The following is a 15,913-nucleotide window of genomic DNA, read 5'->3' on the forward strand; positions in this document are numbered from 1 at the left end:
CTTCAGTGGAAATTTCAAATTCAGGATCTGACACAGACTGATTCATGTCCTACACAGTTCTTACAAGTTCATAGACATTTCTGTTCAATTAGAACCAAGTATTTGAGTTGATGATTGTAATTTTTATACAATCTTGTAATTTGTTTTTCAACAATTTTTTGATTAATGTTTTGTTTCCTTTACAATATTATACTTTAATGTATAATATTGTAAAGGAAACAAAACATTAATCAAAAAATTGCTCTCTTTTTTTATTCGGGCTACTTAAATTTATTTTGGGCTACCAAAAACGGAAGAGTCCCTGCCCGAAGGGCTACCAGGGATTTTGAAATTTTGAGAGCCCTGAGATTTTTTTTTTTTTAATTACTTTTGTTTCAGCAACATTAAATTTAAAAACTGTACTTTTGAGTTAAAATATATATTTATAATTTTAATAAATGACAAATTAAAAAGGCATGAACATTTTTTTTGTATCGAAAAAATATCGAACCGTGATACCAAAGTATCGAACCGAACCGTGAATTTTGTGTATCGTTGCACCCCTACAAGGTACATATCAAACTGGGAATTCTGTGTAAAGGCATGTATCCAAAACTACAAAATCAAAAGTACTTGAGCATACCACAGAACATGTGGGTACATCTGACCAGCTGTTAATGTGAAATTAATGTGAAATGTCACTTAACAACTGATGTTTTCAGGAGACAGTTTAGAAATACTTTTCGTCTATATACTTGACCTAATTATGAAATTGTAAGTGTGTGTGTGTGTGTGTGTGTGTGTGTGTGTGTGTGTGTGTGTGTGTGTGTGTGCTTAAAGGTCTTTGTGTATGTTTATAAAGGAGACCAGCCAAAAGCATGTAATTAGACAAGGCACTATTCTTGCCGAGCAGATGATAGGGGCATCCATCTATCAACTACAAAGCCCGTCTCACAGGCAGCATAGCAGAAGTTTACATACTGTACTCAAACACACATGCACATACATGCATAGATATGTTTGGATAAACCATACAAAGGAAACTGACTGAAGATAAGCCACACATCTGGACCTCCATCTGACTATTCACTGCCCAACTTAAAAAGAAAACCTTAGTTCCACATTCTAACCCTAAACTAAATAACTTTAATTAAATTCTGTCTATAAAGTCAAAAATTCTACTGCTTCTGTGTGTTTGTGTGTTTGTGTGTGTGCGTGTGTGTGTCAGCAGCAGGAGAAATGACTCAGAAAGAGTCCCTCTTTTTCTCCCCATGGGCCCTGAGGGTGTGTCACCTCCTCACTAAGCTTGTTAGACTAATTGGCAGTTTTGAGGTTGGTGAAAATGATTAATGAAAGGAAACTAAATGATGGCTGAAAGACATCTCCTGCAACAAGGACAACATACACCCTGTGTGGTCATCCACGTGGCTCACGACAATGCTAATATACTGAGTGAGATCTGTACACATTTCCTCCTCACATGATGGATATGATGCAGTTTCACTGATGACATACAGTTTGAAGTCGCTTTTTTGGGAATACTTCGTTACACTTTCTACATTGTTCAGCCGTGCAACAGCAAGCACTCTTTTGCTTTCACCCTCACAAACCGTCTGAAAAGCTCCAATGCAAAAGTTAGTAATGCAAGTCCCCCCTTATGGTCACCCCTTGTGGAAGGATTTAAAATTGTCTTTCACAACACTGGACAGCCACACCCCAAACTTAATTAAATGCAAGACTTACTTTTAGCTGCAATGAACGAGACTGTTATTTTAAAATCAACAGATTGTTCTGTGATCAAGCTCTGATCATCTGTACATATACTGATTACTTCTACACTCTTATTTTAGCCCTAACACTAAAAAAGTTAAAGTTGAAAGATGTATCGTTTTAGGTTAAGCACAAACTTTAGCAGCACTGAAATGCACTAAATCCAGGATATCCACAATACATTTATACTCCAACAACCACAGCCCAAAGAAGTGTGGACTCCCTTTCACCATATAATATCAGTCGAGTTACACCCATCTTCTATAAAGTGATTACCTCACAGATTACATCATTGCTGTCCTTTCTCCCCTGAAGCTGAATTATGTTAGTATTTTGAAACAACCCCACAGTTAATTTTCCAGTTTGGGTGAAGCTTTTTGCTTTCTTTTCTGACTAGCATAAATAGTTTTCATTTCCCTCACCCCTCACTGGCCTGGAGCAAAGGCTGCCATCTGTTCTGCAAATAGTTTTCTCTCTCGCTCTTTCTCTGAGGTCAGCTACATGAGAGCAGCGGTCTGTGACAAGAGTGACGGAATAAGTGATGGTAATTTACTCGTTAGCTGGGGACAGGAAATAGTCATGCTGATGTCCTCACCCTTTTGATCAAACCACGCTGGGCCTGGTGTTCAGAGAGCCCCTTCATATCCTCGCCGGGGTCTGTAAGAGTAGAAATTATTCGTTGTGTGTGCTGCTGTTTTCATGTTGTATGGTTTCAAGGTGAGAGGCAGAAACTGTGAGGCATAATGACTTTCTTTGTGTCTCTGCCTTGATGCAGGAACTACAAATTCCCAAGTGAAAAAAAAAATGCTGAGATTTTATGGGTAAGTGCTAGAGCCTGTTTAACCTTGTATGTGGCTGGGACAGATGTTCACTGAATTCAGAAGCAGGTAGCAGTGGAAAGATATGACATCGATATATGAGATATTGAATTCCACATTATCTGAGTCACTGCTGGCCCTCAAATTCAGATTAGCTCAGATAAGAGTGTCTGCTGAGAATCTATTGGCCTCTCTAATCCCTATCTTTCTGTTGGCCAACAATAACACTAAAGAATCCCTGTTATATTAACAATCCGAATAAGTCAGCGTAATGCACTAAATGCACTTTGGTTTGATGTAACACTAACAGAAAGCAATTCTAACCTACAGCTGTTTAGTGGGTGTTGATAGCCATGTTACCATGTGAACAAAGCCAGCTAGGGATCTCTGGGTACAAATGGTGGTTGTACCCTAATCGCTCAACATTGTGCTATACAGAATCCTGTCAGTACGAAAACACACAACCTTTTCTAGGAATCCCCTGCAGGTGTCTGTCTTAGAAGATACACTTGAGAACATAAGGATTCAGTGCAGTCAGATCAAAGTGCTACCACAATAAGTTTAAGTCTGTGTCATAAGACATTGGGCCATTATACAAACCTAAAAGTCAGGTGTGTATTGCAAATCAGCTATCTAGGCAGATCGCTCACACGAACTTAATGTGTAATGTGACATGTTCGAAAGACAGCCTTCAAAAATTTCCTGACATGATTCTTCTGAAAATGTTACAAATTCACACGTAAAAACAGCCTTGCTCATCAGGTCAGGTCAGTCATTTCTGGTAACAAAGGGTTTCGTTTTTGCTGAAACTGAAATCCTGCAGGTTCACAAACATAAATGGTTGTTTGGTCTGAAACAGGATAAACACAACGTGCTAGCTAATACTGTCAGATTAGCTACATCTTTGCTTACACATAGACTTGTCAAAAACACAAAGTAATTCTACATGCATGTTTCAAGAGCACCATATAATGAACATTCAACACAGAAGGAACAGTCACTTTACTTTTTCAAGCAGATGCAAGATCAATATGCTTCTTGGGAAAAGGCAAAGATATTCATAAAGCTAAGGAACAATTCATTAGCTCTTGGCTGACTTGTACTTGTAGGCTGCCCTCTGCTAGGTACAATTACCAATATATTAATATCAAAGTTTAGAAAATAGGGATCAGAGAATATGCCAAATGGCACATGAAATATTCCATAAGTTAAAACAGCACTCTTTCTGTTAAAAGCTAAAGTTATCCCATATGACAACCGAACCTTATCAGGGGACCAGTTCCTCCTACCCAGGATAGAGTTACCAGTGCCAACCCGTGGATCTTAAGGGAGAGCACCTGATTGCAAGGTCTTAGCCCAATGGAGGAGACATAAGCTTGCTCTCCTATAGGCCCATCACATGCACAGGGGGCCGGAAGAGGCTTTGGTTGCAAAGCATTTCAAGAGGCAGTCAAAGGTGGAGGTCCTGGTGGTGCATGAGGTCGAGAGACACTGATCAGATACACAGTTTGGAGTCTGGTGGAGAGAGGCTGGACTGTTCCAATCTGGAGTTGCCCTCGTTAAGAAGCAGGGGGCATGGGTGGGTATTTTTGTATACCCCAGTTCGCTGAGTGTATGTTTGGGTTTTTTCCAGTGGATGAAGCTGCTAGAGCAGTTAGCTGCTACTGCGATTGAAAGCAGAAATGGGAATAAAAAAATGACAAATTGAAAGCCCTTCCATCAGTGGGAAGAAGAAATCACCTGTGTGAAAAGACCTGAAAACACTCCTCATTTCCATGACTGTGGACTTGCCCACTGCAGTGGTGCTTGTGAGATACTCCTCAATAAATATAGGAAGAGTGAATAGAGGGTAATGGCTAAAATAGTTATTTATACATTTTAAATAAAAAAAACATTTTATCTTGATCTTTGTAAATATCTAATATGTCTTAATTGAAATAAAACACCACTTATTTTTTCTTACAGTGAAGCCACAAGCGTTCTGTTAATGCATACTGATTGGGCCATTAAGTATTTATGAGAGGGAACACAACAGTTAATACCAAGATGCTGCTGCTACAAATTCTCTACTGCTACTTGCTTCATGCCTGAAATCAAAATGCAGTAAAGTGATGCTGTGACATTCCTAATAAAGTATTGTGTTGCAATCAGTCAATTAGAATTTATACTGCAATCAAGACCTACAATTCTTCTTAACTGTTTTCTCAACCCTTTCCATTAAAATAAAAACACAATGACAAATGAGGAAAATGTTCACCCCAAGAATTTGTTTTAACAGGGCCCCATTTATTCTGGACATCCGGACATGTTGCACTCTGTCTTAATAGGCAATAGAAACATGACAACAGATACATTTCATTTTAACCTGCTATCAGCATACTTTAACAAAAAGTCAAGTACCCACTATTTACCCTCATGTCTGGCTGCTATCTTCCAGAAAGTAAACTAAGCAGTTCTAAAATTTTGCAAAGCTATTTTCTGAATGAGGTAATCGTAACATGTTTACTTCAAGCAGACTTGACAAAGCACTATTCTGCCCTGCAATTCAATAATCTGCAGACATTTGTTTTCATCCAGAGAGGAAGACTAATCGGAATGTCTCCTGATAATTCCGCCTGAATCAGATGATTCCTGTGTAGCAGAATCACATGTTGTCAGCCACGAATGCCAAAGAGACAAAGAGAAACACTGCTCTGCAGCAGTAACTAAATACCCAACATTCGTGTTTGTCCAATTTCTGTCACTTATTGGAAGCAAGGAAGAACACAAGGAACTGACTGATAATTATTGGGGTTACATGGTTGTTTGGTGGCTTCTTTAATGTATAGCATAATTTTTTTTTTTTAAATTGAACTTTCTTGACTCTTACAGTTGCCTCAGTTGGATGGTGGAAGGATTTTCCACTAAAAAATAAAATTGAAGAACAAATTTCTTAGATTATCTGACTAATAAGTCATGGCATCTTCCCTTCCATTAATAACATCAACAGTGTCCCTAAAGAACAGAGTCTCTCAGTAAGAACAACAAAACAAGGAATCGTAGCTTCAGATATTATAATATATAATAATAATATTTTTAGTAGTAACATTGTTAGATAGCAAGCAAGCTAAGGTTAGCCAGCTTCCTGCCTACTAAGAAGGGACGGGGATCCAAACCTGAACGGTCTTTTTTATGGCTAGTATTAGCTAACACTAGTGTGCCTGCTAACACTGATAAATTCCAAGCACAGGAAATTACAATCTTGAGTAGATAACATCAGATAATATAACAAAACTCTTAGGGAAGATGTGACATGTCTGGGTTTCTAACACTACCATATGTCTGAGTGGGGTTTGTCAGACAAATTTGCCAGCAGATAGGAACTATGATAGTAATTTATGTTAGTATCAGTGTTGATTTTAACTGACAGTTAACCAAAACAAAGCTAACGTTACACTAGCTTTGTAAAGTAATACGCAATGGGGTTAGCTGTAGTTAACCACATAAACGTATCCAGCTTTGGTAGCTTTGTTGCATCCAAGTCTGTTTTGTTGAGTATACAGTGCACACTCAGGTGTACCTACAATGATCACCCTGTTTTTGTAAGACACCTGGCATACAGTAGTTATAGTTTTGCCAGATTAAAATGCACAGCAGTCTTCCATATGTCATCATTGATTTAACCAATGCTAACTTGCTCAAGGTAGGTGAGCAAACACAAACATCAAAAACAGAATGCTGACTTTCATTCAGCAAACAGCCAAAAGTGGTAATAGTAACACTTTTCTAAGCATTCACAGAGCTTCTTTGTCATGTCAACATGAAATAACTCCATTTACATGACATAAATAGTCCTGCTCAGAATATGAAAGGAGAGGAGAAGCCTCCAAATGAAAATTAAGCCATAATTTAAAAGAAAGGTGCGTAATACCTTCATACATTACAGGCTGTATTCAGCCACAGAGTAGTAAGCAGATCCAGAGGCGACACTTTAAATGTCACACGTATTACTGTGTGGTTGCTTTGGGGGTGGGAGGGCATTTGCATAATGTTTTCGCCCTGTCTGCCATATGAATGAGAATGTGAAGCTACGATCTAAAGAGCGACCCTCCTCTCTGAACCCAACCCTACTGGCCACAAATAAACTGTGGCTGTTGCACAAGGCATGCACAGCTATAAAAAATATTGATTCAGCTGGTGCAAACTATTTAAACCATGTATTTAATACATGGGAATTGTATTCCACAGTTGCTCCAAATCTAAAAGAAGGAAATGTATGCCTCACAGCCTATCTCAGTATAGAAACGGAGAAAAAATACAGCAAAACAAATCACTACTTACCAACTACAATATCCTGCACAGGCAGAAAAACATTAAAGTTTGCTTTGAGGTGGGTATTATCAATCCAAAGATAAACTATTGCTTTGTCAATTGCATCATAACTTCAGCATGTGATTATGAGACCTCCTATGAACAGATTACAGAGACTGCATACCAAACCACCAGAGGAATGTCCCCTATTGGTCATTGTGCTGTGGGTTTGCAGTGTTTCCTGTGCCTGTATAAACAAAAGCAGTCTCTCCACCCACATGCTGCAACTCTTCAAGTCCAAGCTGATATGAGCTGTTAAGCCCAACGCAGACACATCACTGGCAAGCAAACAAATCGTATCCTTTTGATGGGAATAAAAGCAGTAAAAAAAATTGAAAGACTGGTACTAAAGAGACGGTAACATCAACATCCCTCATCTTGGCCATACCCCTTTACCACCATGCAGTGCAGGGCAGCGAGTCGCCTGCTTCTTCTGGGTACAGTGCGAGTGGCTGTCTGGGCCTATTAATACAGTATTTTTGCAGTATTTCTTTTATACAAAACAGAAAAGCTGCCAGCTCAATGAGATACTAGGAGAAGAAGACCAAGAGGTCCTTAAAACCATCAAGGACTACAGATTTTATGGATATAAGATTGTTGTTGTTTTTAATATCAACATCACAGCACACTGAACAAATAGAAATAATAACACTGTGACAGTTCCAAATGATTAGAATATATTTTCTAGTGCCTTTAAAAGGGATCCTGAACTGCTCCCATATCCCCTTCTATTCAGTCTCAGTGAGGTGGTAATCACAGAAGCTTTTTTTTCTGAAAAGACCTCAACAACCTGCCTGAGATAGGGACTCAAACATTCTGGGAAAAACAAATTTAAGTCTCTCGTAGCAATTACCTTTTTAATCTTATTTTTTCATCTTTATCCATCTCATAATCAAGTTAGGACTGCAATGAGTCCTCTTAGTTTTATTCAAGCTAAAGTCAACCTTCAAATTTTCCTTATAGTTACTTGAAATTTTAACTAATAAAAAAGCAATAACATGATTTTTAAAAACTCATCATTAATGTTTTGGCTATCACCAAAAACGATACTTTTTTCCCCTCAAAGTAACTGTATCAAAAGAGGGGATCCATCCAACCATTCTCTTCTGCTTATCCTTTTCAGGGTCACGGGAGTGTGATGTGCTATTGTCAGAAGGTGTGCTGTGCCTCCCAGCACAGCCTCAAGAGCATCATAGAGCTGTTTTTAACCCATTACAAGGACTGTTATCTGCTCCTTTGTGCAAGAAGGAATGTCCTGTCCTTACAAATTGACTTCTAACAGGCAACTGGTGTGAATCCAATCAGAAACAGACTTCATGAGGATGTCCTGCAGCCCTCTTGTAGGCCCTGTGCTCCCTGCCCGGGACGGTAGAGCAAGACTGGCATTGGACATGAAACACCAGAGTTGGCAGGTCCACCACCCTGTGCTTTTTACAGATGAGAGCAGGCTCACCCTGAGCACATGTGTAAGATATGAAAAGGTGTGGAGAAAGTTATGCTGCCTGCAGCATCATTCAGCATGACTGGTTTTGGTGGTGGGTCAGTGACGCTCTGGGGAGGCATCTCCACTGAGAGCAACAAAGACCTCTACAGGCTAGTCAACGGCACCCTGACTGCCATTACATATTAAGATAAAATCCTGGGACCCAGGGTCAAACCTTACGCTAGTGCAGTAGGTCCTGGTTTCCTCCTGGTGTATGAAAATGCCTTGTCTCATGTGGCATGAGAATGCAGGCAGTTCCTGGAGGATTAAGGAAGTGATGCCATGGTCTGGTCCCATGCTCATCTTACGTAAATCCAACGGAAGATGTTTTGGGTGTCTTTGAATTCAGCCCTCTGTAGGTTGATCATTTTCATCAGACAATTTGTGTTTGGTATCCTTTCACTCCTTTCACATTACTTAGTCTGTATCAGTATAGATATCCAGCATGATTGCTTCCCCATTAAGATCTGATCTGTTTTTTATGTTTGTAACAGTGTTTGGGCACAAACAGCCCAAACACTGTGGATGGGTCTGGTTCAGTCATTTTTATTAGCAAAGGGGAAGCAGATGGATTTGGGTAGATCCACATCCACAATCAACAAAGGTTAGCATCAGTCTCTCTGGCACAGGCAACCAGGACGTGTTGCATCCAACTTGGGTTTGTTTTGTGTGGCAGCTGTGAAGTTAAATGCAGAAGTTTTCCAACAAGAGTCCACAAAACAATACAGACAATACAAAGTTCTCTTTACAGCAACTCTCTTCTACATTTACACCAGCATTTTGTCTCATTATAGTTAATCTCTCTGTGCTGTCAAGCGTCATTTGTACAGAACCCTCCACAATGTTTAGGACAAAGATGTAATTCTTGTGGCTTTGACTTTCAGCTTTAATTCAAGGGGTTTTAAAATATTTTTGCATGAACTGTTTAAGAATTACACCAATTTTTTATAAACAATCGCCCATTTTCATTGGTTCAAAATTAACAGCACAACTGACTAAGGAGCAGTTTCATGACAAACAAAGCAGGAATAATATTAGTTGATTCAAAGTGTTGTATTTTATAGCTGTTTTATAGCTTTTTACTGTACTTTTTAATGCAATTTAAAATAAAAGACTCAAAGAGATGTTAGTGAGAGATGTCATCATGAGGCTGAAAAACCCAAATAGACCTATAAGAGAGAGTAAAAGCTTTAGAAGTGGCCAAGTCAACAATCTAGTGCATTGTGGAAAAAATGAATAAATGCATTGATTAGCTCAGCAACACCAAAAGGCCTGAAAGAAGACACACAGAAGACAGAAGTGCATGACGAACAATTATTTCCCTGGTTATAAAAAAAAACAAAAAACTTTTAACCAAGTCAAGAAAGCTCATGAGGAGGCACGTGTACCGGAGTCTACGATCACGAGATGAGCAGAAATACAGAGGCTTACAACAAGGTGCAAACTACTGGTTACATCCAGAACTGAAAGGTCAGATTAGACTTCAACCGTAAAACATTTAAGAGCCGTCAGAGTTCTGTTAAAAAAAAAAAAAAAAAAAGTAGAACAAAACCAGGCGACTAGTGTTCATCAATGGTGTCCGTGTGTTGTAGACTTGAGGCACTAGCTGCAAAGTCAATTTAACCCTTTCTCACATTGCGGTCACTACAGTGGACAGCTATTCAAAGGCAGTTTTCTTGTCTTTGTGTCAGTGTTGATGGTATACTTGCAGATAAACCACTACATATGTCACTCCATACTCTGCCATCCGCTGGTCGTTTAATGTTACTATAGATGTATGACGTGTTTCATTGTAATTATTGTTATTTAACCCTTTCATGCATGAATTATGATAACCTCAATCAGGATTTTTTCTTAAGTATTTTATTAATCTTTTCATGCCTAAAGATTAATAAAAATACTTAAGAAAAAAAATCCTGATTGCGGTTGTCATAAATTCTCATCTCAGCATGTCACGTAAGGCCATTTGTCACATGCTGCCTACGTCTCACCATTAAGCACAACTGCTCTTTAAACATCTGGACCACAGCAATGCTGGCTGCTGATAGAAGAACTTTCCCATTTTAGAGGCCTAAAGATAGTTTTAGGTTGGTTGGTATTAGGAAGTTTGTGGGGAAATTGTGGCATTAGTCACAAGTTCATCAGCCAGGAGAGTGTGGTTTGCCTCCCACTTGGACCTTTGTGTTATGCTCTTGGTTTTGCTTTTTCCCCACTTATTGATTAGTTTCTATTTATTTATATATTTTTTATTTTGCTTTAACTTGCTTTTTAGTTTTAGGCACTAACAAATAGTAGTAGGCACTTAAAGGTCAGGGTTAAGAAAAGGGTTAGGGACCACAGCCCCCCACAACAGTAGCATTGCACTTTGAAAAATGATGAGTTGTCAAAGCTTCATAGGTAATCCACTGCTGCCAAAAGACACGTTGTCTGTTTTGTCAAAAAGCAGAAGCTTTGACAGTATGTCTTAAAGGAAGCCAGAGGCAAACACAGGGAGAGCCGTTCAACGGGACCACATGGCGATGCTCTACAGAGAAAACAACCTTCTTTCCCAACTACAACTGATGGGCACAACACTGGAGAAAAGCTGTTTACTTCCTGAATAGCAAGTGAGTTACCCAAATAAGAAAACAGCCTGAACAATGTTTCTGAGCCAAGAGACACAGTCCATTTCAAATCTGTTTCTCTTTCACTCTGACTCATGTTCTCCCCAGTTGGACGGTACAATAATAACCTCCTCATGACTCTGCAGACAGCAATTTAAAAATGTAAAACATCCAGACACTACGACTCATTCACGAGACGCATGTTCTCCTTGGGAAAAGAATTAAACGAGAAGCCGGCAGATAAAAGATGGAGAGGATTGCAGAGGAAAAACAATGCATGGATGGATGGAAACAATAATGGGAGCTGCTGCAACTGACTGCTAGCGATATGGGAAAAAATACAAGGCACACTGTTAACTGGGAGATCTTCCTCGCTACCACCAAGTACTTGCTCATCAGGCAGTGGTTTCGATTTCTTTCCTGGCCACGTTCCTCGACCACACAATTGTTTATACCATAAAAGCACCAAATGAGGGAATATCTTTTAGAATAATGGTATTATTTTACACCAGAGCTCCATTTAATCAAAGAATCCATGTCAAGATACCCTGAAGCTTTTCTGGTGACTTTTTCTAACACTGCAAACGGGTATATTTTCATAACTCTGAGTATACGTAGGAAAAACACACTTTATATTGTCTTTGCTTTAAAATGTTGCCCATCTGTAGTTCATCTACACAATGCCCATCTACACAATTACAGAACATCAGTTTTTGCTTTGTTAAGTATCCCATTTTTGTGAAAGAAAATGATTTTAGAACTTCTGCAGGAGCCGAACCAGAAGAAGAATGAGAGACAGTTGCAACACAGCATCTAGTGCTCTTACGTAGCCTGGAGTAGCAGTTTTAATGTAAAGGTGCTGTTGTGCTGAAAGGTGTTCAGTGCAAACTTACGCATCGTGCACCGCTGTGATCCCTGAGATTTACTCCAGCCGTGACAGCACTGCCCTCCACAGACATTCACCCTGCAAACACCAAACAAGAAAAGGCAGATAAAACAACTAGAACCATAGAAAGCCAGTTAACGTACATGCTGGCACATAACTTGATGCTATCCCAGCATCACCTCTTTTTCTACATTCTTGCACCTAAACACGTGTGTAATTTGGCAGTCTGGTTTCGTCTTCAAATTTCTTCAGCGTCAGATTTAAATAAAGAAATGGAACATATTAATCTTTATTTGAATTTTTAACACCTAAAAGTTTGATCTTCATGCACATGTTCCATCATAGTTAGGCAGACGTTTTCCAGACTTGAATGCTCACAGAGGGCTTGAGATGTGGTTTGGCCTCGTGACATTAAGTATGACTGGAAAGGCAAGATTTGTCTGTAAAACAGTGTTTATTGTGGTAAGTTTGTTACACTTAAAAAGCGAACTTGAATCTTAAAGAGATTCACACAGACTTGGTTAAGTTAAACTGTAGGAGCTGGATCAGCTAGAGTTTCCAACAAACATCATCAACAAAGAGAGTGGTTAGGTGATGAAGTTAGTCTTAACCTCTTGAGGAGTTTGAGACACATGGCAGAAGCTTGTAAGACACGGGTCTGTTCAAAACAGGATCAAACTGCACTGAGCCATATATATTTGACAGCTGTAATTTCATACACAGATGAATTACTATTCACCCTTTGAGGTGCAAGCCTTGACTGACGATAAGTAATCCTTACCCTAAAGCTATTAGGGTTTTAAAGAAAAATAAAAAAGACATTTTAGGAAAAAAACTGCAATAATTTCATAGAAAAAAACTCAAGTTTTTTGTGTTTTATAACGTTTTAAATGTACGTGTCATAACTAATGCTGACTTTAAACTTATAGGAACTCAGAGATAGACAGGAGATAGACACCATATCTCTGTTCTATCATCACAGACGATATGACATAGCAGGACAATAAGATTGCACAAGCTAACTGCCATAGTAACAAATTGAGTGCATTAATTAACAATGATGTTTTCACTACCTTAACTGCTACTTTCAGATATTTGGACCAGACTACAGTAATTCTATGAACAGAAGAAATGAGGCCAACAAATGGCACAACTCTGATCTCTTTACTGTGAAGGAACATTTCCAAAGTCAGTCAGTCTTCTAGGCTGTTTACATCCCTCTCTCTGCTAACTAACTGCATACATCATCTTGCTGTAACTGACGACTATCCTGCAACTAGGAAATAATTTGTACTTCCTGACCTCGCTTTCTGTCATTTGTGGAAAATGTATTTGAACCTGTTGACATCAATGCAACAATTTGTTGGGAGAGAGTGAGATAGTGTGTTTGCTCAGGGATGACGTGGCAGAAAGGGCCCAAAAAATATCTGCACTGAGGTCACTCCAGTCTATGAGTGTGCAGTGTCGATCTTTGTTTTTTGTTTTTTTACTGAAAATCACGCAATTACGTCAATACCAATAAAACACCTGATGAGGTTTATTTGCTTGTTGTGTATTATGTGAAGGCGACATGTCTTTTTTTATTTTGCAAGTGTATTCATTAGTTTTCTCCTTTGCAATGGAGAGTCTTTTCCAGCTGACTGCGTTAGCAGTTCTGCGGGAATCCCAGAGGAGGCATGGAGGAGACGCTGGGATTTCAGAGCAAGAGCAGTTCCCGTGACAGTCATGGGGTAACTCTTCACTGATAACTCGTCTCTAGTATCCAGGGAAGAGATACCAGATGACATGGAGAGTGCAGCTTCAGTGCTGAAGGAAACTGTCAAGAAGGTGTTCGATATATCCTCTGGACAGAGAAAAGAGGATAAGAAGAGGTGGTAGTGGAATGAAGAAGTGTAGGAAAGTATCCAAATTAAATGATTAGGAAAAAAAGTGGGGAGATGAAGAAAGTAGACAAGAGAACTGGGAGGGTAGGTATATGCCAAAGAGAGAGTTTTAAAGACAGATGGAAAGATGAACATTTAAGGAATAGAGATAGTCAAGATAGATGAGTTAAATTACCCAGAGGTTAAAAGAGTGCAGGCAGGGTGGAGTGGGCCAAGACGAGTCTCAGCTGATTTTTGACATAAGGACAGCAGCAAAGGGGAACAGGAAGATTTACAAGATGGTAATGAGACCTGTTGTTATTAGAGGTGGGAATCACCATACATCCCACGATACGATATTATTGCAATTTTTAAAAATATTTTGCGATATTCAGATTCTGTACATAAAGGTAAACTTTATCAATATTCATTTTATCTAATATCAAAGTCTCACACTCAGTCTTTCTCTCATTTCAGTCAGTTTTATTGTTGACAAACTGAACGGTTTGTATTACAGTCTAGTCCAACTTAACTGAATGCAACCATCTGGCACAATTATAGCTATTCTGAACTATGCAATTTATGAAAACTATGCAGCCCCTTCAGCAACTGAAGAATTTGAAAGTAAATTAAAACAAAATATAATTTTACATTAAATAAAAAAGTTTTAAACTTAATTAAAATAAAACATGTCTTAAATTAAAATAAGTAAACTGTCATGTTTATTGCTGCCAAAAAACAAGTTAAACACATTTGGACAGTGTCAGGATTCTTGCTCAGAAAAAGGATCGACATGCTCTGAAGTCGGAGCACAAAAACCTTTGTTGTAACAAAATATCGATTTCTGCTGTCCCTGTATCGATACATTATTAGCAAACAAAATATCACGATGCTACACAGTATCGATTTTTTCCCCCACCCCTAGTTGTTATGTATGTTTTGGAGTTGGTGGCACTGACAAAACAACAGGAGGCCAAGCTGGAGGTGGTAGAGTTGAAGATGTTATGATTTCCTTTGTGAGTGAGTAGAAGCGACAGGATTAGATACGAGTACATCAGATGAACAGCTCAGGTTCAGCAAAGTTAAACAGGCAAGGTTAAGATGGTTTGGAATGAGGGGTATACTGGTTATACTGGACAAGAATTTTGAATATGGAAGTGCCAGGCAGGAGAAAAAAGGAAGATCTCAGAGGATGTAGTGGAGGAGGACATACAGAGGGCTGTGTGACAGAGGAGTCACGGGGATAGGATGAGATGGAGGTTTGTGATCTCTTATTCTTTTTTCACACTCTTTTCCCTCCTCTGGGGGAGACGTAGCCATCGAGGACAGCAGAGGGTTTTTAAGTTCAGCTGAAAAGTCCCGACCCATTCACACATACTGCCAGTGCTGTTTTGCCTTGCATCACATTGTCAGTGATTGCAGACTAATGTGTGTGAAAACTATAACCACTCTTTGCAGTAATTGACCCCAGAGAATGGGGGAGGGGTTTTCATGCGCTCTTAAGAAGCTCCAACATATGAGTCAGCTCTGAAAGAGCTCTGCTTAAGCATTAGTCTATTCTTCCCCATAATTTAGTCAAAAACAGTTTTCAACTCTATCAACACACACTCATGTATAGCACAGGAACAAGGCGTTCACCAGGAAAAGCATGCTGTAAATTATAACTGCAGGAACAGAAACACACTTAGACTTATTTTGTAACCAAATCAGGTTATGGAGACACTTCGTACTTTGACACACACTTGCAGCCTTGTGTATTCTGGTAAAAATTCAGACTCTTTTCCTTTTGGTAGGGGTGACAGAAATTCACAGCTGAATTTTATTCACTGATTACACATCCCAACATTTTGCCAGGCCACAGAGTGAGCAGCTGAAGCCAGGCGGCGAGACCACACACAGACTGGTGGATTTGTGTTCCCGTACTGGTCGCTTTCCCTCTTTTCATTCTAACCAAAGATTCCTGAGGACACAACTAAACTACTCGACATGTTTAAGCCAACAAACAAACAGATTGAAATCAGCTCCTTCAGCCACTGGTCTGCAGTTTTAATGACTCACGCTTGGCTGGAAACACGCAAGCTTAACGTTGTAGTTTACTCTGCATGTATTTGTGCAACGTTTTGTTGTTTAATTCACAGATCTGCTTTTCAAACTGTGGTTTG

The 15,913-nt window shown here is 39.2% G+C and overlaps 1 protein-coding gene across 7 annotated transcripts in view; it reads right to left on the reverse strand.

Annotated features, from left to right (window-relative positions):
• ltbp1 (latent transforming growth factor beta binding protein 1) overlaps positions 1–15,913 on the reverse strand; it is a 142,019-nt gene that overhangs the window by 109,948 nt on the left and 16,158 nt on the right. For 6 of the 7 annotated variants that reach the window (XM_085429029.1, XM_085429027.1, XM_085429032.1 and 3 more), the window contains exon 2: positions 11,897–11,967. In XM_085429029.1, coding sequence (XP_085285155.1) covers positions 11,897–11,967 — 71 coding nt within the window. Of the gene's footprint in view, positions 1–2,344; positions 2,407–11,896; positions 11,968–15,913 lie in introns of those variants that run through there. The other variant, XM_085429030.1, reaches the window with a different exon arrangement.

The sequence above is a fragment of the Rhamphochromis longiceps genome, linkage group LG13 (assembly GCF_057381845.1).
Source record: "Rhamphochromis longiceps isolate RC_006_pf linkage group LG13, R_longiceps_female_GT1.1, whole genome shotgun sequence".
NCBI classification, from domain to species: domain Eukaryota; kingdom Metazoa; phylum Chordata; class Actinopteri; order Cichliformes; family Cichlidae; genus Rhamphochromis; species Rhamphochromis longiceps.